The 22,020-nt window shown below is 28.3% G+C and overlaps 1 protein-coding gene across 2 annotated transcripts in view; it reads left to right on the top strand.

Annotated features, from left to right (window-relative positions):
- The window catches only part of mtd (TLD domain-containing protein mustard), an 837,104-nt gene that overhangs the window by 655,826 nt on the left and 159,258 nt on the right, over positions 1-22,020 (top strand). Inside the window, exon 1 of one of the 2 annotated variants that reach the window (XM_075380554.1) lies at positions 18,263-18,341. The exons of the other annotated variant lie outside the window; for it this stretch is intronic. Coding sequence (XP_075236669.1) covers positions 18,309-18,341 — 33 coding nt within the window. The 5' untranslated portion in view covers positions 18,263-18,308. Of the gene's footprint in view, positions 1-18,262; positions 18,342-22,020 lie in introns of those variants that run through there. 2 annotated transcript variants of the gene reach the window in all.

Raw genomic sequence — 22,020 nt, 5'->3', positions numbered from 1 at the left:
TTAAGCCTGCTACCTTTGTTAGGAAACAGTTTTGAGCATTGCTTCACATGCAATGTAAAGCATTCATTACTGAAGCATTTATCTTCAGTAAATGACTCAACTGATAGAATTGTGCCTTTCCTTTCATTTCTTTAACAGTTCGAAATCAGAATATAATTGTTATTTGTTAGTGCCACATGACTACTTTTCTTCTTGGTTTATGCCCATTAGTTCCGACCTCCATTTCTTTGAATTCCTGGACCTATTCCCATCTCCTCTGTCGTTATCCTAATGTTTTTATTCTGAAATTCATTTTCAATTACTCTATCCATTGAAATTGTTTGACACGTGTTTCCCTTGTTTCATTTTTATTTCAATTTAAGTGGAGGTATGAGCCTTCTTAACCCGGTTGAGGAGGTACCACCTCATGGTGGCCTCTGGACTAGTCATTTATTCACCATATACTTACTACTTTCATTGCTCCATATTATCTCAACTAACTACATAATTAATCTTTTAATTAGATATTCTAATTATTCTTTTAATTAGATATTCTGATATTCTAATTGATTATTCAACCTTCTACTGTATTGCTTGACTTAACAGGTTCTTCTCTTATAAGTTAAATCTTGGAGTTAGCAGGAACAACTAAAAGAATATTTAACATCTGAATCCTTACATGATTCTGTTTGTTTTTTCGTATTCATTTTGTTCTTCTACTCGTTTACACTTTTGGGGCTTCAAACATATTCTCAGTGAAATCAAAAATGATCAAATATATATACATTTTTGATACTAATACGGATAAAAATTATTTTAAAAATCTCATCATTTGAAATCAAATTATTTTTCTTTGTTATCTTTTGTAAAAAAAAAATATTTATTCTTCATGTGGTTGTTTCAACATAAACTGCAACATGATGTTTTCCCATATTCTTTTTTATAATTTTAACACATCATTCGTACTTTTTATATTTAGACAATACTGTCTGCATTCAGGCTTGTTGTTTATAGTTTTTGTTGCGTGTAAAAAATTATTCATTAGATTTTATTAATTTTTGTTGTACACACTTTGCATAATTATAATAACAAATATAAATGTGAAGTGCAGATTTAATAAGATACTCGAGGACAACAATTCATTACATACTCGTATATTAAAGGATTTAATTAAGTCTGTTTTTTATGTTTGTGAAAGAGTGTGTGTGTGTGTATGGTCTTATAATGTTGGCAAAAATATGTTTTTTTCATTCACCTTTTTTTTTATTCATGATTAGTTATAATAATATGTAGTAGTAATATTTATTATAAATCATCTTCATAAAAAATTCAGCATTTAATTCCATTGTTTTGTTTATTGTTTACTATGTATTATAATATTTTTTTTTAGCTTTGTTCTTTTATGTAAATCTAATTTTTTTTTAAATTTATATTTTAAAATATTTTTATTTTGTTTAGTTTGTTATTAATCAGTTGTATTATTATTACCATTAATGTAATTTTAAAATTATTCATTTTCTGTTTTTCTTTGCATGCAAACTTCTTTACAGTTTCAAGTTTAGTTTTTATGCGTGTTAATTTTAGCATCACTATTACCATATCCTGGATCATTAACTGTTAAGAGGTTAAAATTTATTTATTTACTTTTTATAGACCTTTGTTTTTATGATGACACTTAGTTGATAAATTACTAAAACGTGCATCATGATCTACATCATGTTGTTAATTTAAATTCATCGCTGTCGTTTTCATTTTATTTATACAAATAAAATTCTTATTTTACTTGGCTTAAAGGAAGAAGTTTATTCTGTATTTTTTTTCTATAAATTATATTTATTTATTTATGTTTATGAATCTTTACATTTTATGTGTTTGTGAATGTATGTATACCATCACAAATTTTCTTACTGAAGATTTAATTCCTTACTAGATATTGTTAAAATAAAATTTTATATCTCTCCAATAAAAAAGTATGGTGCATTGGTTTGTTTACTGTATGCTGCTCACATTTTTATTTTGAATGAAGTGTACAAACAATTTATACTTCTCGAATGGTTCATTCATTAGAACGATTTATACTTCTTAATACAAACAATTTATCAAAAACAATATTTGTGTTTTGGGGATAAAAAAGGAAAACATTGGGGTTAGAGCTGTGTTAAAAGAGATCAACTAAAAATTTGTTTATATTTATATATATATATATATTTTATATACATGTCTGTTTGCAAGAGCATCACGCAAGAACCAGCCAACCAATTGCTTTCAAATTTTCAGGATACATTTGTGTTATCCCAGGAAGATTTTAAGCCACAGATTGAGGCACTTGATCTTAATTTAAATTAATTAAATAATTTTTCAGAAGTGAATTTGTGAATTAAAAACATTCATTAAAGAAAAAATAGTATCCTTTTACTTATTATATTTTTTTTCACAACGGCAACAGAAATATAACGAAGAAATTGATTTTTTTTTCCTTAATGAATATCAGTAAAATATTTAATATTCTAACAACCATGAAAATAATAAATGCATCGAGGTCCAGCGGGCAAAGCCCCCTCTCTAGACAGTTGGGCAAGCAAAGCAAGCCCTGACCGGCTAGTTTTTACTTAGATTTGATACATCTAAATATCTGTTATCATTATGGAGTATTGTCATGTATGTCATAAGACAAAATACTGTGCTCCTCATAGTTTTACTATAGCCAAACAGAGACATTGCGAGATTGGGCATATATCGTTGCATAATTAGGAATTATGAGACTATCATAAAAAATGATTTTTCTCATTTTTTAATTTATGTAGGTAGTTTTTATAGTGATAAATACTATATGCTAATAAAAAAATCAAAATAAAATATTTTTTAATCTGAAATTACTTTACAATTGAATACAACAGTGAATCATGTACTAATTTCATACCGTGAGATCTGATCCTTTATTTAAAAATATTTATTTAATGGGAATACAACACTGTAATTACTAGGACTAATTAGTATTGTACTTTATAACCAAAAGTGGCATCTTTACTTGTTCAGCAAAGGGACTGGATGTATATGAACATCATTACTCTCAGAGAAGACAACTCTGATTAATGTCAGAGTTGTTATACCTCAGGTCCTTATATATTTGCACAGAGACAAGAAAAATCAGAACAGATAACAGAAAAAATAATTAGTATTCCTTTCAATAGTGAAACAATGTAATGTTTGCTGATTCTATTCGGCAGAAGAAATTAGATACTATATAATGTATTTATGAAAAATGAATATTTCATTAATAAAAATAAATGTACTTTAATTACTTAGATTTTAAAAGATTAAAAATTGAAAAAGCATACTTGATAATTTTTAATTTTCTATTTCCTTATTATTATTTCTAGTGTAAAATATCTAAATATTTTTCCCCATCTGTTTTGAATTGTGTCTTTGTTTATTTTCATATAAATGTTTGATTTAGAAAACCGCTTCCTTCAGCGTAAAGTTTTTAAAGAAATCTGTAAATTTACAGTCAGAAGATAGCAAATTCAACTGAAATTCAGCATTGTAGTCGGCTTTAAAATGTATGAATTATTCTTTGAACCAAGGTTGAATTAATGTTATCATTATCCTTCTTTTTTTTTTTGGTTTAAGCTAAAATTTTTAAACTTTTGAGGAGATTTATTTTTTCAATTAAATTAAGCTGTTTAATAAGAATAATAATTTTTACTTTTCCATCTGTAGAAAACAGATGGATTTTCACTTTTCCATCTGTGATATGATGTGGAGCTCCTGTAGTATAGTGGATAAGGCAATATAGTGATAAGTGCTGCTGTAACGGGAAAGTATGTAGATTGGTAAAAAAAATCGAAAAAAAGTGGTCTTTTGTAAGTTGTCTTAAAAAGATATATATTTTTTTAAATTAAAAAAAAAAAAAATAGATTTAAATAAATTGAATAGTAATTGGTGAAAAAAGATTTTTATTCCAATGCTCCCAAAACCAAAAAATTATTTTTGTCAGATGGACTTTTGTACATATGTATGTTGGTTTGTATTTGGTCTTATAACTCAGTATCCCATTGACCAATTTTCTTGAAACTTGGTAGAGGGGGAATCTTTAGAGGAAAGAATATACATGTATACTAGATGTGTGTGTGCATGCGCATGTGTGCACATGTGATGGTGTTGGCCTTTAAATCAGCTTATATCTTCAGAACTACTGAACTAATTTTGACCAAACTTAGTCAGATTACTTCTATTTATAGGGTTAATTTATATATTAAATTTTCAACATAAAAGGTCAAGGAGGTGAGGCTGTAAAGCAAAGTCACCCTCAGTATCTCGAGATTTCACCTAATTAAAGTCATATTTTTCTTACGCACATTTGTTAATTAAAAAATAACAATATTTGAAAAAAAATGTTTTGTAAAAATCGTACCCCCAAATATGCTTTGAACTACTGCTGTGTTATGACATCACAGATGACTGTGAAATTAAATAAATGAATAATATTTAAAGTATAAGAAAGTAATTCGGTCTGGCTAGGTTTTGAATTTGATCGCTCGGTTGACTGGGTACTTAGTGCGTTAAGCCTTGTGGCTACACCAGTCTGTTGACTGTACATGTGAAATTTGTTATATGCAAATTGTGAAATTACATTAATTTAGTTAGTGGCCACTGTCGTCACTAGTACCACCACACTCACGCGAATTAAATATAGTATATGTGCACGTTTTAGTTAGAACCATTGAATTAAATAAATGGAAATGTATTGTATTTAAATAAAATAAATAATTTTAATTAAGTTGTGTGTGTATATTTGTTAATGGAACGCAGCTTTAGCCGTGTGACAGGAAAGTCCTACAACTGTGTTGTCAGCTTTTTTATTAAAATTTTTTCTGCTCCATTACCTGAAAGTTTGTCGTATTACTGCAACAAGATTTGTTTCAACTTATTGTAATGTTAAATGGAATAGGTAGACACATTTTTAAGCACAATACAAAATTAATATTCAGTAACAAAGATGATTGAAGAAGGTCACAGACAACATGAATCTTATAAAATTGATTTCCTATTTTGTTATAAAACTCTGCACAGTAGAATTTAGTACACCAGTATCAGAGGACTCCTTTCCCTTAAAATTTGGAGGCGTACAGAAGCACACACTGTTCTGTCTTTTTATATAACCAACAGCTGACTGTTTTTTTTTTTTTTTTACTACATTATCTGTTTCAAACATATAAGTTAAATAATTGATTTTTTAAATGGAGTGTTAATATCGTAAGAGATAACTGTAAAACATTATATCACCTATAAAAGACTCAATCGCTATAATCCGAGCACAATATTTCACCTTTTGATCTACTGAATGGTTGTAAATTCCATTTAGATAATCTTGTACAAGTTTATTAGTTATTACTTCTTTTTTTTTTTGAAAATTGAATAAATGAAATGATTGTTTAATAATACTTTGGATAACATCACAGGAGAAAAACCAGAGATTTTGGATAATTAGTGTTTAAAAACTACTATTTTGAAAGATTCTATTGCAAAAAAAATCTGATGTTTTATGGTATAATCTTTTTACTTCTTTTGATAGCCTTATAAAATTCCAACCAGATTGCTTAAATATTTTAAGTAGAATATCTGTAGTCAATCAACAAAATAAACATTTTTGTGGTACATTCACTGTACAAGAAAATATTTTCAAGGTTACTATTATAGTTTTGTTTACAGTGAATCTATTTCAGAAGGATTTAAGTTACTTTTCTTGTAATCAAATTGAATTATATAGCATAACCACTATTAGTTCATTTTTAACTTGTTATTTCAGTAAAGTTGTTTTTATGTTGTGATGATAATTATTCTATTCCTAATTCAAGGTCATCAGTGTTCATCATCTAAATATGAACAAAGATTGGAATTATTGTGCTTATATATATATATCTTAATTAATGTTTGTTTTTAATCTTAAGTCTTCACGTAATATTTATTTACTGTTCTGGAATAAATTTGTTTTACTCTTAACATAAGATTAAAATTGTATATAAATTGCTTATAATATAAATCATATCTTAGAGGTGTAAAGAAGACACGATAGTTATTGAAATTCTGTATTCCATGTAACCATCAAAACATTGTTTTTTATTTTCATATTCATGATATCCTTTAATTTTTCTATCAAACTAATTAGTTTTTATGTAAATTACAGTAAACAATTTGTATCATTAATAAACAATGACAATAATTTTACTTAATTTCAACATATAGGTCTGAAGAAGTCAAGATTAGTTTCAAAATCGACATTCCCTGTAACCATAAGAAATTGTTTTTTTATTTAGATATTCTTTAATTTTTCTAAGAAACTAATTAGTTTTTACATAAATTACGATAAACAATCATTAATAGACAGGTTTATAATAACTAGAAAGTAATTTTAGACTTAATGATGATGATGTAAATAAAAATTTTATTTATTTGCCATATTTTTTCTTTTTTTTGAAGTCATCAATTATTTGATGTTTTTTTCTTTTGTGGAGAATTAACAACTACTTAAAGAGTACCTAAATCAGTTCATAAATGGACCCCCTACCAGATGCACTTTTTCAATTCTGTGCACAATTGCACAGAATTTATAATTGACCCGGTTTCCAGGTGTTCATGTATACATGTTTGGGATCCAGAACAATTTTGAGAAAATCCTTTTTGCAGCAGGTTGTGTTTTGAATTTGTGGCAACCCAAACTGCCAATATTCCATGTAGTGCCATTTTTCTTTTGGATCGTAATGATCCAAATCTTGTTTCTCATCACAATATTTAAAAAGAATTCATCTCCTTTATCACAATAATATTTCAGAAGCTTTTTAAAACATTCCTTTTGTTGTTCTTTGTTCTTTTCTGTGTGTTTGCATGGCACCCATTAGTGTATTAATATATTTTATTTGTTCTTTCAATATGAGTATTGGGTAGGTAGTACGTGGTTGTATGATGCGGTAGTCATTTTGAATCAATCCCACCAGGTTGGTCTAGTGGAGAACTCGTCATCGTATGTCAGCTGATTTCAAAGTCAAGAGTTCTAAGGTTCACATCCTAGTAAAGGCAGTTACTTTTATATGGATTTGAATACTAGATCGCAGATACGAGTGTTCTTTGGTGGTTGGGTTTCAATTAACAACATCTCAGGAGTGGTTGACCAGAGACTGTACGAGACTATACTTCATTTACATTCATACACATCAACCTCATTCATCCTCTGAAATAATACCTTATGGTGGTTTCAGAAGCTAAACAGAAAAAGAGAGAGCCATTTTGAATAGATTCATCCAACTCATTATGGTGCTTATCAGTCGCAGAAACCAGTTGACCTCTGCAAGGTTCATTCTCAACATTCACTCAGGTTTATTACCCACCTACTCACAGTACTTTGATCAACTGTTTTATCACTATAGACACCTTTTAGATAACAATGAATGTCACAAGCATTAATTTTTTCCATTGTTATAAATCCAATCCTTGCATACTGTTTTGACGTATTGGCATAGTAGAAGTACTCTACTCCATAACAGTCGCATCTGACAGAGATTGAGAGGGCACGGGTCATGCCTATTGCTCTATACAAGATTTTGTTCTGTTGTTATTTTCCATTGTACATTACATTTCAGCACCCTTCATATTATGCAATTAATGAAAAAGTTTAGCTACATGATTTTCAGAGTTTTGTTTTTTTTTGGCCGTTGAATATTTTCATAAATCCTATATTCATTAATCGAAAGTAAAATGACACACCATCGCCACTGGAAGTAAGTTAAGGAAAATAAAACTCTACAATCGCTATTTTATTTTTATATCCTTGTATCAGGATCCTATTTCCTGATATATTCAAGGCGAAATTGGAAGTTATTTTCTTCAGCTGTACGTGTATTTTATGATAATTATATTTTACTGGTGTTATTGTTTTCATTAATACTAACATTAATTATGTTAATATATTTACATAAAAAAAGAGTTGCTGGCATTTATATTATTTTTATAACTTTTTTACATATGTTTTTTCTTAATTTTGACATAATTCCTTTATCTTTAATCATTTGGATATTTACCAACTTTTATTAATGGTTTTCACCTTTAATTCCTTTATGTGTGGTTTGTAGTTATTCGTTATTTTTACTACTATTTTTTTTTTTTTTTAAATAATACAAACTATTCACACATGTTTTAATTTAAGAAATTTTAAGTTACCGATTGGCCCTTGGCCCGTTTCATTATATTAGTTATATAGTGTGATATTTAAACTTTTACAATCATTATAAAATGTAATTTGTTTGTGTTTCTTTGATTATTTAGATATCGTGAATGTTACGTGTGTATTTTACATGTTTGGTATATTGTAAATTGTATTGTTATAATGATCTAATAAAAACTGGTAATAATTTTTTTTATTTATAGTATTCATAGAAGGAATCCTTTTTGAAATAAAAAATTTTCTATTCCTTCAGAGTATGAAACATAATTCAAAAATTAGTAGTTACACATTTAAAAAAATGATATGCGATTTTTTTTTTTTCTTTGTGAGTTCTTTTGTTTTAATTGCTTTTCAGTTAGTCGTCCATTCATTATAACTGATTGACTTTCAGTTACCACTAACCTTGTGTTATTTCTTTTTGATTATAAGTTCTTTAAATTATAAATGAACCGGTCAAGGATTATTTTAATGTTTTATTTTGTTAATATTCTTTAAGCACTTTTTATAATATTATGTAGAACCTCCTGAAGCTATTGCAATATATTTTGCGTTGTAAATGCAGTTATGTAATACTGTATGTTATTGAAAATTATTAATTCTAACTTTGTCATAGTAAAAAATTACAAAACACGTTTATTTTATATAATCTATATATTTTTGTATGGTATAGAATAAAAATAAAAAAATAAAATTAATCTATCAAAAAAAAACTTGTACAACGTTCGTCATAAAAACTTCAGTAGGATTTGTCTGAATTTCCCTGTAGCAGCTCATAATGAAAAAAATGATTGGTTTCCAAATGTTAATATTCTTTTAAAATGATTTTTATTATTGTTACAAGAAATTCAGTTCTTGACTTTGGCTACCATTTCTTTTATTCTACATTGTCTTTCTCGGTTTTCCAATTGGCAGATTTTTTATTCATCTCTGTAATACTTTGTCCTGCGTCATTCTTTTTCATTTTAACAAAACTGTACTAACATCTATATTATGTTGCACTTCTAAAGTACAAATAGTATTGTATAAATAGTATTCTCTTATTAGTGATAATAGCAGTAATTCTAATCCCCGTTAGATCTGTTTTTATAAGGATTAGTAGATCTGACTTTACTCATTAAGTATCACAGTCATTAATTTGGCTTTGTGTGCAACCACTAAAATAGTCCTTATGTAGTCACACAAGCACAAAAAGAATTAGAAAGTCATCAATCCACTAAGCTCTTGTAAAGTGCTGGCTTCCCTAACAGCTATTACAAAGTGTTGATATTATGCCATAGACAGAACCAGGATAGTATCTAATCAAATTTCTATAGCGGTCATCCAAGGAAGAAGAAATGAAGGTTAAGGAAAGGGGAAGTAAGAGAAAGGAGATGATTAATCTACACAGAGATTGCCTAGTTGGGTTAATGAAATCGTATTGTTTTGTGTTCAGGCATCTTATATTTAAGTTGCAAGACAGCAACTTCCATTTATTAATCTATTCCTGACAATAACACATTATGATAAATACTGTTCTTGTTAATTTAAGGCACGTAAGCAGATTTAACCTCATATTAATATTCTTTAACATATGTTTAATCTAAATTTATTATAGCTTACTAAATAGGACGCTATATATCCTACTAGGTTGTATTCTAGTTTGGTTTTTTCTTTTTAATTAATAGTATAAGCAATTATTTTTAAATATACCATAAAACACTGGTTATTTCATGGTGCTTTTCTTGTCTGTTAATCCATTTTTGTAGAATCTCTACACTCCCATTTTAATCTTTTATTATTGTTTGATACACAGTTTTACTTTCTGGCATCGTAGCTACATTATCTATGCTGCAAGGAGAAAAGTACGGTAATCAGTCAAAAAATGGGGTATGATTTTTTTTGCATTTCTCAACGATTCATAACCTAGACACCAAAAAAACAAAAAGAAAATTAGGGTACTTATGAATGTATGTACGTACACGTATATAAGTTATTGGCATGTTGGAAACTTAATAACTTTTAACTGGACAAACTGTTTTTTGATAAAGTTTTGCACAGGGACTCATGTGTACAGGGCAATTTGCTGGTAAAAGTTTAGTGTCATTGTCTCCTGGCGGTGGGGGTAGATAGTTTCTTTAGGGTTATTTTTCTCAAAATTTGGCAAAAAACCCCACATTACATTATGCTCAGTACATGGATACATGCTTATCTTACCACTTAAAAAAAAAATTTGCCCTTATTCTCTCCTCCTTACCCAAAAATCAGAAAAAGCTATATTTATTTATTGCATATTTTTTAACGGTCTTCTAAGCATAGTAGTATAAACATGGCCAAAAAGAATACTTTCAGGACAATATTGCGGGTAGGAGAGTCTATCAGAGTTTAAAAATGTCAATTTTTATTTATATATTTTTTTATTATTTCTCCACTATTTAAGAATAAATAACCGTGCCAGGAAAGTATAAAAACTTTGTTGCCTGTTATTTTCAACATGAGAACTGGTATCTTACATATATATCCCAGGCGCTACTTTCATGAAGTTCCTTATATCTAGATTTTCTTGTTTTCGATAAAATAAACAGGTTTATTTTAAATTAAAAATTAGGTATAGAATTAAGAATAATTTACATTTAAATTTGTTTTCAGAAGAGATAAATCTTCCTTTTGAAAAAACATTGATTATACTTTCTAACCGTGTTTGATTCTTCCCCTAAAAAAGTTTATCCCCCAATAAAGGGGGGGATAAACTTTCCCTTTAGTAGTAATAAGGGGTCTTCCCTTTCCCTTCAACATTCTTTGACTAAATTTTTGATTATATTTCGTAAAAGGCTTTAAAAGTTTGTTACATTTTGTGTCACCAAATTAAACAAGAATCCTCGTACCAGAGTATTCTAGTAAAACTTGTGTTCAAATCCAGTTATACTAGTAATCATAGTTTTTTTTTTTTTTTATTTTCACTTAAATCTAAACTGAATCAGTAATATTATAATAGAGTTATCAATGATTATGTTATTGTACATTGATTAGCTAACCAAATATAGAACATTCTTTTAAAAAATAATAATAATAAAACCCTATAAAAATGAGATTATAATTGGAAAGGATTTAAGAAGGAAATTAAAATAAAATAGCATTGCTTTCACCTTGATTCTTTAGTTTAGCATATGTTTTGTTAGTATACAATTATATTCAGTATTTGTAATTATAATGATCCTTTCTTGTTTTTTTTTTTCAATAAGAGGTGTGTCATCTGTTTATAGAAATGTAAATGTGTTGCTTGTTAAATTCACCATATTACATCAAAGTATTGGTCAATACAGTTATAATGAGATGCTTTTAATCCATTGTTATTTTATAATGTTGAATGGGTGAGGTAACATGTTGGGTTTATGGGCGTATTATTGAAAGGTTATTTATTAGTCATTAAAAAAAAAAAAAAAAAAAATGAAAATGATATTTTAAAATAATTTATTTTTGATATTTTACTTCAATTTTAGGTTTACTTTTTTTGTGTTCGTTTGTTGCTTTTTCATTAATACTGTAAAACATAAATAAGGCATTATGTTCAGACATGGATGTGCCTGGGAAATGAACAGAAGTACATTTAAGAAACGGGAAGGTTTGTTCCCTTAAGATGTTTCTAATTGTAGGCCTGATCATTCAAATTTCAAGAATCGTTTTGTATTTTTGTTATATTTGTGTTTGGATATTTCAAATTGAGAAAAATAAATGTATAGTTTATTTCAGATTAGATAATAATGGTAAAAATAGCTCTAAGGAAATATAGCTCTCTGTGTACTTGATTGCAGCACAAATTGTGATACGATCATGTGTGCTTCAGATATTTGAAGGCTGCAATACTTAGTGTTACTACATATAGTATATTTATTCATCAATGTGATTATGCTACTAATTTTATTACCTTATTTATTAATAATCTTAATAAAAAAATATGATACTGTATCGTAGTATAATGTAAAGATTTGGTGACACACTAACCTATGTAATTTATATGTAAATAATGTTTTTATAGGTATTTAATTCCCAACATGGTTAGGAACCTTTACAAGAATATTTATGTTAGGATCGATTTTCCTGAACTTAAGAAAAGTTTTATTGAACTATCACAAGCCACTACGTTCATTTGCCAGCAATATCAACCTAATTGAGACGTGTTATATATATATATAAAATTCATGTACAAGACGTTCCTGGAATTAGTTTATTTTTCAAAAATGCTTCCACAAAAATGTTTTAGAATACATTTTCTTAAAATTATTTTTCTTCAGCAGCTATAAACTTGCTAATGTCTATAAAGTTGATGGGAACATAACTAGAATGATTTTGAGATATCATCCTTCATTGCCTTGTCATCGATCAGTATTCTTTATATATTTTCCCATTCACAGCATTTTTCAAGCGAGGAAACAAGTAAAAATGTTGAGTCAGTAGAATATAGTGGATCCTCTAGAGTTGTTAAATTTGTTGTGCCAGATACTCTTTGATGTAATCCCACCGGGTTAGTCTAGTGATGAACTCTTCGTCATCACAAATCAGCTGATTTTGAAGTCAAGAGTTCTAAGGTTGAAATGCTAGTGAAAACAGTTGTTTTTATATAGATTTGAATTCTAGATCGTGGATACAAGTGTTCTTTGGTGGTTGGGTTTCAATTAACCACATATTTCAGGAATGGTCGACCTGAAATTTTTACAAGATCATTTACATTTGATCATTTGTTACATAGATAACACATTTTTTAATATATGTTTCATCATAAAAGAAATGTCTATTACAGTGATAAAAATGCTCCTTCAAATGAACAATATATTTTCAGAAATGCATTTTCAAAATCCTGAAACAGGATATAATGAATTTTTACATCCTGATTTGTCTTTGATAAAAATAATATGATTATTAACATGAACACTATTCATTGTCTATTGGAATTGTCACTCTGACTCATAATCGATATTGAAGTGGATATATATATAATTAAATGTTAACATATAATTGGATTACCCTTTTTTTATTTTTTAGTAATTAATTTCAAGGTAAATATAAAGATCCTGCAAATTTATAAAAATTTTTTTTCAACTGACCCAGAACCAAAAAAAAATGTTAAAAAAAAAATCTCTTAACTTTTACTTATGTCACAATTCCATACAATATAAAAATTCAAAAAACATGACATTTTTTATTTCTTCAGTATTAATATTTACGATAAACATCTATAGTACGTGTTGACCTTACTTCAGGTAGACGCAGATCTTTTTTATTATTTTATTTGTTTATTGCTTTATATATTACTGGCAATTATATTTATTTATATGAAAAGTAATTGGAAATTTTTTTATGTAAATGCTCAAAATAAATTTAATGAAATGCATTAATATGTTATTAAAATGTCCTTGAAGATTATATCTTTGTTTTTCGTCACTTTAATAATTGCTCTTCTCAGCACTTATCTATTATTATAATTACTTCTAGTGCTCGATTATATTATTAAAATTCTTCGGAAAGTTTTACCTAAATGTAAACAATTTATATTTAACAGTTTTATCGACTGCATATGAAATATTTTGTATTTTTCTTTATCATCAATATACTTATATCAACACATCACATGGTTAGATTTGTGATAAAATATAAATCGTACAAATCGTTTTCCAGTTTTTTTATTTGTTCAACTATTTTTATTGCATAAAGGTCCATCACAGTTCAGTCAATCTATTTCATTCCATTGTTTTCCTCTTAATCATGTTCTACTTTCCATTTGTGTTGTAATCATCAAAGATGTTAATGTCTCCAACATTTGACAACTGTTTCCTCTTTTGAAAAGCTCTCTGTTGATTATCAAACTTTTGTTTATCAACTAGGATAACAACCAGTCTAAATATTGTTGTTGTTATTATTAAGATAATTATTATTATATTATCTGCTAAGAACACTGTGATTTCTATGTTGAGTATTATTATTTACCTTCTTAGCTTCATTATTTTATTATACGTTGACAGGTTTCGAAATAACTCCATTGTCAAAATTATTGTACTGATCTACAACCAGTATAATATATTTGTAATAAAAGAATGAAGCTAAGACAGGTAGATAGGTTCTCATCATAGAAATGGTCTAAATATATTTATCGATAAATTCAGTTAATCAGTTTGTCTGCAATGAAGAATAGCTGCAATCGTTTTTCTCTTCTTACTGGTGCAGTCCTCTCTGTCTTTTTCTGTTTAGCCTCCAGAATCATCATAAGGTATTACTTCAGAGGATGAATGAGGATGATATTTATGAATGTAAATGAAGTGTAGTCTTGTACAGTCTCAGATCAACTATTCCTGAAATGCGTGGTTAACTGAAACTCAACTACCAAAAAACATCGGTATCCATGATCTAGTATTCAAATCTATATAAAAGTAAATATTAGTGCGGTCATAAGAGTCAGTTACTGTATGAATGAAAACATTGTGTTAAGTCATAAGAATAAAAAGCAATTTAGGATAGCGTTGAATAACAACATATAAAGTTGCATTTATTAGGAATGAAAGATATAATTTGAAATATACTTATATACTGTAAGAATCGACTTGAGAAAACGTTGCATTGCACATAGTATGTAATTAATATGAGTCAAAGATTCAAGCTACATTCATGGTACCCAATCATTCATCCCAATATTATTGTAGGAGTTATCAAGTTAAATTAATTACTAATTAAAACTTGACTGCTTTATTAAATTGTGCCTATCAAAAGGATGTTACTTTTTAAGAAATTAGATGTTTTTGATGTAATTAAAAATATTTATTTATATTATATATATATATATTTTTTTTTTTTTAAATCTGTAAACCGGTTGACTGCCATGAGACATCAAATAATGTCTCAGCCAGTTATCCTTTATTGCTATGAGACATCAAATGATGTCTCGGTGTAATGCCAAATTTAAGATGGAATATTATTGTGTATTTTAAATATTTTGTATCAAATTAAATATTATTTTAAAGATGAAATTCTATATATTGTTGTGTTGTATGTAGAACAGACCTTTTTCTTTAAATTTTTAATTAAAGAATGTTTTTATTTGTTTTTGAAAATAAATAAATAAAGGCAAAATAAACAATTGAAAAGTTTTATAATAAAATGTGAATTAATTTTAGCTGTTTACTGATAAAGTTTAGTTATATTTTAATACCAAGTACTCTTAAAAATATTAAATTCAAAATTTACTTTAAAAATCTCAATTTGAAGTATAATTATCGGTAAGATGAAATTTTATTACAGAAGAGAGTAACTTTTAGTAATTTATGTTAAAAAAAGTATAGCAATTAACAAAAATACAGGTGATTCAAAGAAACGGGAAATTTAAAAAATTAAATAACGTTAATGAAACATTTTTTTAGAAAATGAATTTTATTTCATGTAATTGTACAAATGTTGCCATTTTAGGATACATACATTTTAGTATATTTTTTAAAGATGACATCTTGCAGGTCACCTCCTCTTCTACGTAAACACTCACGAAGTCTCTTCGTTAAATTGTTCACGGTTTGACGTAACATCTCAACTGGAATTTCCGCAATTGCTTCTCGGATCTTTGCCTTCAGTTCTTCCGTTGTAGCGGATCTACTGTGGAACACTTTGCTTTTAAGGTGACCCCACAAAAAGTAATCGCAAGCTGAGACATCAGGCGATCTGGGGGGCCTTCTAATGTCACCATTTCGTGAAATGACACGTTGTCCAAACAATCGGCGTACAGCTGCCATCGATATTCGTGCAGTATGTGACGTTGCTCCGCCGTCTTGTTGAAACCAGGCTGTGTTAAGAATCGGCGGAAATCTCTTTTGTTGTTCCACAACAAAGGTTTCAAGCACGGCTACGTAACGAGCCGACGTCACTGTAATCGCAAGACCGTTGTCATCCTAAAAAGAATAAGGGCCTATAACACCGTAAGATGTCATAGCACACCACACGGTCACTTTCTGGCTGTGCAACGGACGCTGGTGTAGCTGCGTAGAATTTTCTTGTGCCCAGTATCTGAAATTTTGCTTGTTAACAAATCCTCTGATGTAGAAATGCGCTTCGTCTGACATCCACAGTTTATCTTCTGAAGCATTACATTAAAGAATTGTGCTCGCACAACTGCATCGTTCGGTTTCAGTTCCTGGACGATCTGAAACTTGTACGGATGGAATTGCAAGTCCTTCATTGACATTCTTTGAACACTTGAATGACGGATTGACCGATTTGGACTTCGTGTGACAATATCTTGTAAAGCTTGAACATTCTTTGGTGTACGGACGGTTCACTCACGGCCTGGAGGTTTCTTTTTCATTGCCGAACCAGTTTCCTCAAAATTAGATATCCATGTTTTAATTGCATGTGTTGATGGAACACGGTCGTGCCGTCCCAGATTAAAATGACGGGCGAAATTCTCTACGCGCTCCCTCCACACTGTCATTGTTTTTGTAAAGCGCGTTGATAGCAAATGCACACCACTTCAAGACAATTAAATGGCAGGTTAGGTTAGAGAGTCTGGCGCCACTTATCAAGTAGTATCAATCGCCCACGGTTGCCAACACAACTTTCAAAATTTCTCGTTTCTTTGAATCACCCTGTAGTATTCAAACAATTCTGGAATTGTAAAATTAAAAATAAATACCATCATTTGTTAGTAAGTGAAAGATATTATAATTCAATTAAAATATGTTAAACATTCTGAGACATCAATTGGTGTCTCGTTATCCACGCGGTTGCTATGAGACAGAAATTGATGTCTCAACTTTATTTGTGAATATCTCAAAAAGTAAAGTTGCAAAGTGAAATTGGTATCAAAAATTATTAATAAGGTAACAAAACCTTCATTGAAATTGAAAAAAAAAATGGCAACACTGGTGGATATTTTTAGCAAAATAAGTATTGCAGCCTTGGAAAAGTTGCATTTTTCATTGTGGCAGTTAACCTAAAATTGTACTTAATAAAATAAAATAAAATATTGTTAAGATATAAATAAAATATTAATTGTACTTTAAAAAAAAAATGTTTAAAATCATACCTTTCTAGGACATCAGAAATTATATATATATATATATATTAATAATAGCTGTTTATGTATATAAATATATGTAATATATTTCATTAGTAGTAGTAGTAGTAGTAGTTGCTATAGTCATAATATAATATTATAATTAATGATTTACAATTATAATATGATAATGCTAATAATAAACATAGATAAAAGTCATTTTAATTATACTACAGATTCAGTATTAAATTGTAATGCATTCATTGATTCATTTTATTAATAATAATAATAATAACAATAATAGTAAACATTATTATGTTATGAATTTTATGTAATTATTACTAATTTTATAAATTCAATAAATTCATGCCTTAAGATATTTTATTTTATCTATGTCGTAATATAACTATGTAGATTTACTTCATAACGTAATAGTAAATTAAGATCACCTCTCACCAAGTCTATTACTTTGTGTGTGTGTGTGTGTGTTACATGCATTTATATATTGTATTGTAATATAATATGAGAAAACGTTTTCTTTCATACTATTTTAGATTTAACTATCCTATCATTCCTTTATAGTCTTTATATTTTTTAACACACAACTTACGCTACCTTACCTTACATATTAACCTAACCTTAACTACTTTTTTTTTTCTTTTAGTTCGAATAAGAAAGAGTATTACCGTGTAATATATAAGTTAAAGAGGAGAGTTTAATAAAAAGTCCTTAGTCCTTGAGAATAAATGAATGTTCTTATTTCGTCACGCCGTCGCGCTGTTCTCTTGTTGTTGTTATGTCTTGTGCGCTTGTGTTTCTAACTTTTATTTAATATTATATTATTCGAGTAGTAAAATAGCTACATATCGAGAGCTAACTATTACCGATTGTGCTTAGTTAATATTTTTTCCCTTGTTATTTCCAGCTGTGATTATAAATTATTATTTGTTTTGATAATATTTATAAAGTAGTGACCGTTACGTTGATAGATTTTTTTAAATTATTTTTTATGTGTTTGTGATTTTTAATTATAAAGTGTTATTTTATAAAATAAAAAAATTAAAAAAAAACATTTTTCACGCGAAAATACATTTTTTTGTACACATTATGCAGGACATTCGTCGTACCATCGTTGATATTGTCAGTTAATATTTTATTATTTTATTTTTATATGTATATATATATATATATACACAAGTATAAGTAATTTCACCATTAATTTTTTTTATTATTGTCTTATTTTTATAACAACATATGTTGTTTTATAATTATTAATAAAAAAGATAATAACCAGTCAGGTTGGGATAATTTACAGCAACAACAGCTGTTCTTTGATACTGTTTCAAAGTTTATTAAAAATATAATTATTTGTTTAAATTTATTTAAAATTTAAATATCATTTTATAATAATTATTAATTAATTAATTAATCTATAATGATATAAATATATTCCTTCTTGTGAAATTATCTGTGTATAAAGTCATAGTATACAAATGCTACTTAATTTGAGATCTCATACGTCCCGGTTTTCTCAAGGACAGTATTGTATTTTTGTTACCTTTAAACGGCTTTGTCTTAAAATTCTAAAGAATGTTGTGGATTGCAACGTTTAATTCGTTACATTTGCTTCGTCAGTTCGTGTCGTTCACTTATCGATTTCGTGTTGTTATTATATGCTATCTTATCTACGTTTAATGTACGTATTCAAAAATTATGCGGAAAATGTGTGGGGTTTTATCTATTTTTAAAAAAATAAATTTTATATTGAATTCCAGGCCCATATTTATCGTAACATATACCTCAATCATTCGCCTGGTTTTTTTTTTATACTATTTCCAAACATGTTTTTTGTAAAATTTAAGTGAAGCTCGATAAATAATTGTTTTCTAATGCGGTGTTCGAGTGAATGATTCTCATGGCACGATATCTATCCAAGAAAAAACGAAAGAATAATAAGATGAAGGGGTTTTTCAATCCAAAAAGGGTTGAACTTAGCTTAGGGCCATTGTTATTATTAAAATATATGCTAATAATAGTATTCTTGTGTGTTTTTTTTTTTTTATTATTATCTCAGACGTTAAACGTATACTTTTATCAGAGATTTGCTCATAGTTTTCCAAGATTAAAAGGTTGAATATCAGTATCGTCTGTTTCTGAAGAGTCAAAGTGTTATTCTTGATAAGTGTTTGATAATTTTTTTCGTATCATATTCCACTGTGACCATTCTAAAAAAAAATTGTATTAATTACTCACCTATTGCTTTATTTTAAATAAGTAATGTAGCCTAAATTTTACACTAGGTTAGTTGAAATCCTTCAAAGTTTACAAGCTGTTTCCCGTGGGTTCTTTTAAATACCCGTTCTTCTGTTCTCTTATATATATATATATATATATATATAAATGAATGTTTATTTGTTTTTTTGCCCCGTATGCGTTCTTATACCATTCATCCGATTGCGATGAAACTTTGTTGAGTTGTGCGCACGCCTGCGAAGGTTTCTGAATTAGTTTGGACCCGTTAGGTGGCGCTGGCGTCGAGATATTTCGAAAAATTGTATTTATGGTCCGGTTTGGCTCAGAATATGTGTTACTTTCATGGCAAGAAATACATCTGTAAAAAATGGATCCGCTAGTTGGCGCTAGGGTTAAGATATTTGGAAAAATTGCATTTATGGTCCGATTTGGCTCATATTCAGAATATATATATATGTATTAGTTACGTGAAAAGAAATATTTTTCCAAAAACTATACGTAGGTGGCGCCGTTGTCGAGATAGTTACGAAACAAACAAATCTACAGACTTTCTTCTTTTCTATATATATATATATATATACACACACACACACACACACACACACATACCTACCAACCAACATGCCTTTTATATATATATATATATATATATATAAAACTACTGAACCGATTTACGCGCGGGGGACAAAGGAAAGGGGGGGGAAAGAAAATGGTGAAAGGGAAAAGGGATAAATGAGAGGTTAAATTTTGTGATATATATATATATATATACATACCAACCGACATTGCCTTTTATATATATATATATATATATATATATATATATATATATAATAAAACTACTGAACCGATTTCCGTGCAGGGGAAAAAGGAAAGAGGGGGAAATGGGAAAAGGGGTAAAGTGAAAGGTTAAATTTTGTGCAGTTCCTTGATGTTCAGTTGTTTAATGTTTTCGCAAACTTTCAATTTTGTATCTTTAATCTATATATTTAATATATATATATATATATATATATATATATATATATAATGTACTCTTTTGGGTAGATAAGTTTATGATCTATTCTCATGTTAAATTGCACATGCGTATTGTAAGTTAATTATGTAATGTGCAGTGACCTTCTGCTACTTCTTGGAAACTTATCATTTAATAGTAATTGCTTCTGAATGACACGACAAGGAAATCATACCCTTAATTAAGGGCAGTAATAATAATAATAATAATAAATTGTAAAATAATTTTTTTTTTATATCTTCTGTTACTTTACATAAGCTTGTTTCCAAATCAGATAATTTGAACTTCCGACTAGAGGTGATTTTTAAAATTTCTAAACTGCCGTGTATTTCCTAGATTAACCTTTTGTTAATCATCGATAAAATTAATTTAATTGTTTAAGGATTTATTTAAATGATTGTTAACAGGTAGTTTCTTCTTCGCTTCTGCTTTCTTTTTTAGTAATTTATACACTTTAACAAAATTAAAAAAAAAAATGTTTAACTAACAATATCTTTCATTTTTAAAATATTACGACTTACATGTACTATGATACTACTGGTAAACATGTATCTCTTTTTTCCTGTTTAGCCTCCGGTAATTACCTTTCAGATAATAATTCAGAGGATAATATGTATGAGTGTAAATGAAGTGTAGTCTTGTACAGATGTGTGCTTGTACAGAACATGTCTGTACAACACCAGACAGACATGACATGTCTGTCTGTACAAGACAGAACATGTCTGTCTTGTACAAAACACCGGTATCCGTAATTCAGATCCGTGTAAAAATAACTGACTTTACTAGGAATTGAAGTAAACGTGTATCTATCGCCGGCCTTTGTGGTGCAACTGGTAACGTGGTTTCGACTTTCATCCGGAGGTCCCAGATTCGAATCCCGGTCCAGGCACATTATTTTCACACGCTACAAAATTTTTCATACATATTCATCCTATGAAACGATATATAACGGTGGTCCCGGAAACGTGTGTTTATCAGGAGAATTCATCTCTGTACGGATTTCGTAGAGTTGCCGATAAAGATAAATAATTTTCCTAAAAACATTACATCAGTCTTTAAAGAAGCGTCCTTTTATTTTGTTGCTGACGTTCCGAAACAGAATGTGACATGTCGAATTATCATTCAAAGTCTACACCCGTATTTCTAATATATCATCTTTGTTCTTTTCCGATTAGCGTTGCGTAACAGACAATGGTCAATGATTGATGATTGACCATTGGTCAATGGTTAATGATTTTTTTTTTTTTTAATTGGATGGTACAATCTAAAAAAATATTTTTATAGTATCTGTATCAAATCACTCTGAAAAATTCCAATTTTTGAGAACCAGAAGCTTACGAAATATGTTAAATTGTATAAAAATCCACTTACCAACAATTGTGAGTATTGACTACTATCCAAGCGTTTTCGGATTATTCCTCCATCATCAGGTATTACTGATTAATTATACATTTTATTGTTGTGCATATAAACTTTTGTAAGTGGGAATTGAAATGAAAATAAAATTTAAAATTATTATGTTCATAACAATTAATTGCGAACAGTTAATCA

Source organism: Lycorma delicatula, chromosome 12 (assembly GCF_047948215.1).
Source record: "Lycorma delicatula isolate Av1 chromosome 12, ASM4794821v1, whole genome shotgun sequence".
NCBI classification, from domain to species: domain Eukaryota; kingdom Metazoa; phylum Arthropoda; class Insecta; order Hemiptera; family Fulgoridae; genus Lycorma; species Lycorma delicatula.
Note: the sequence above shows the minus strand (reverse complement) of the source record. Positions and strands in the feature narration are given on the sequence as shown.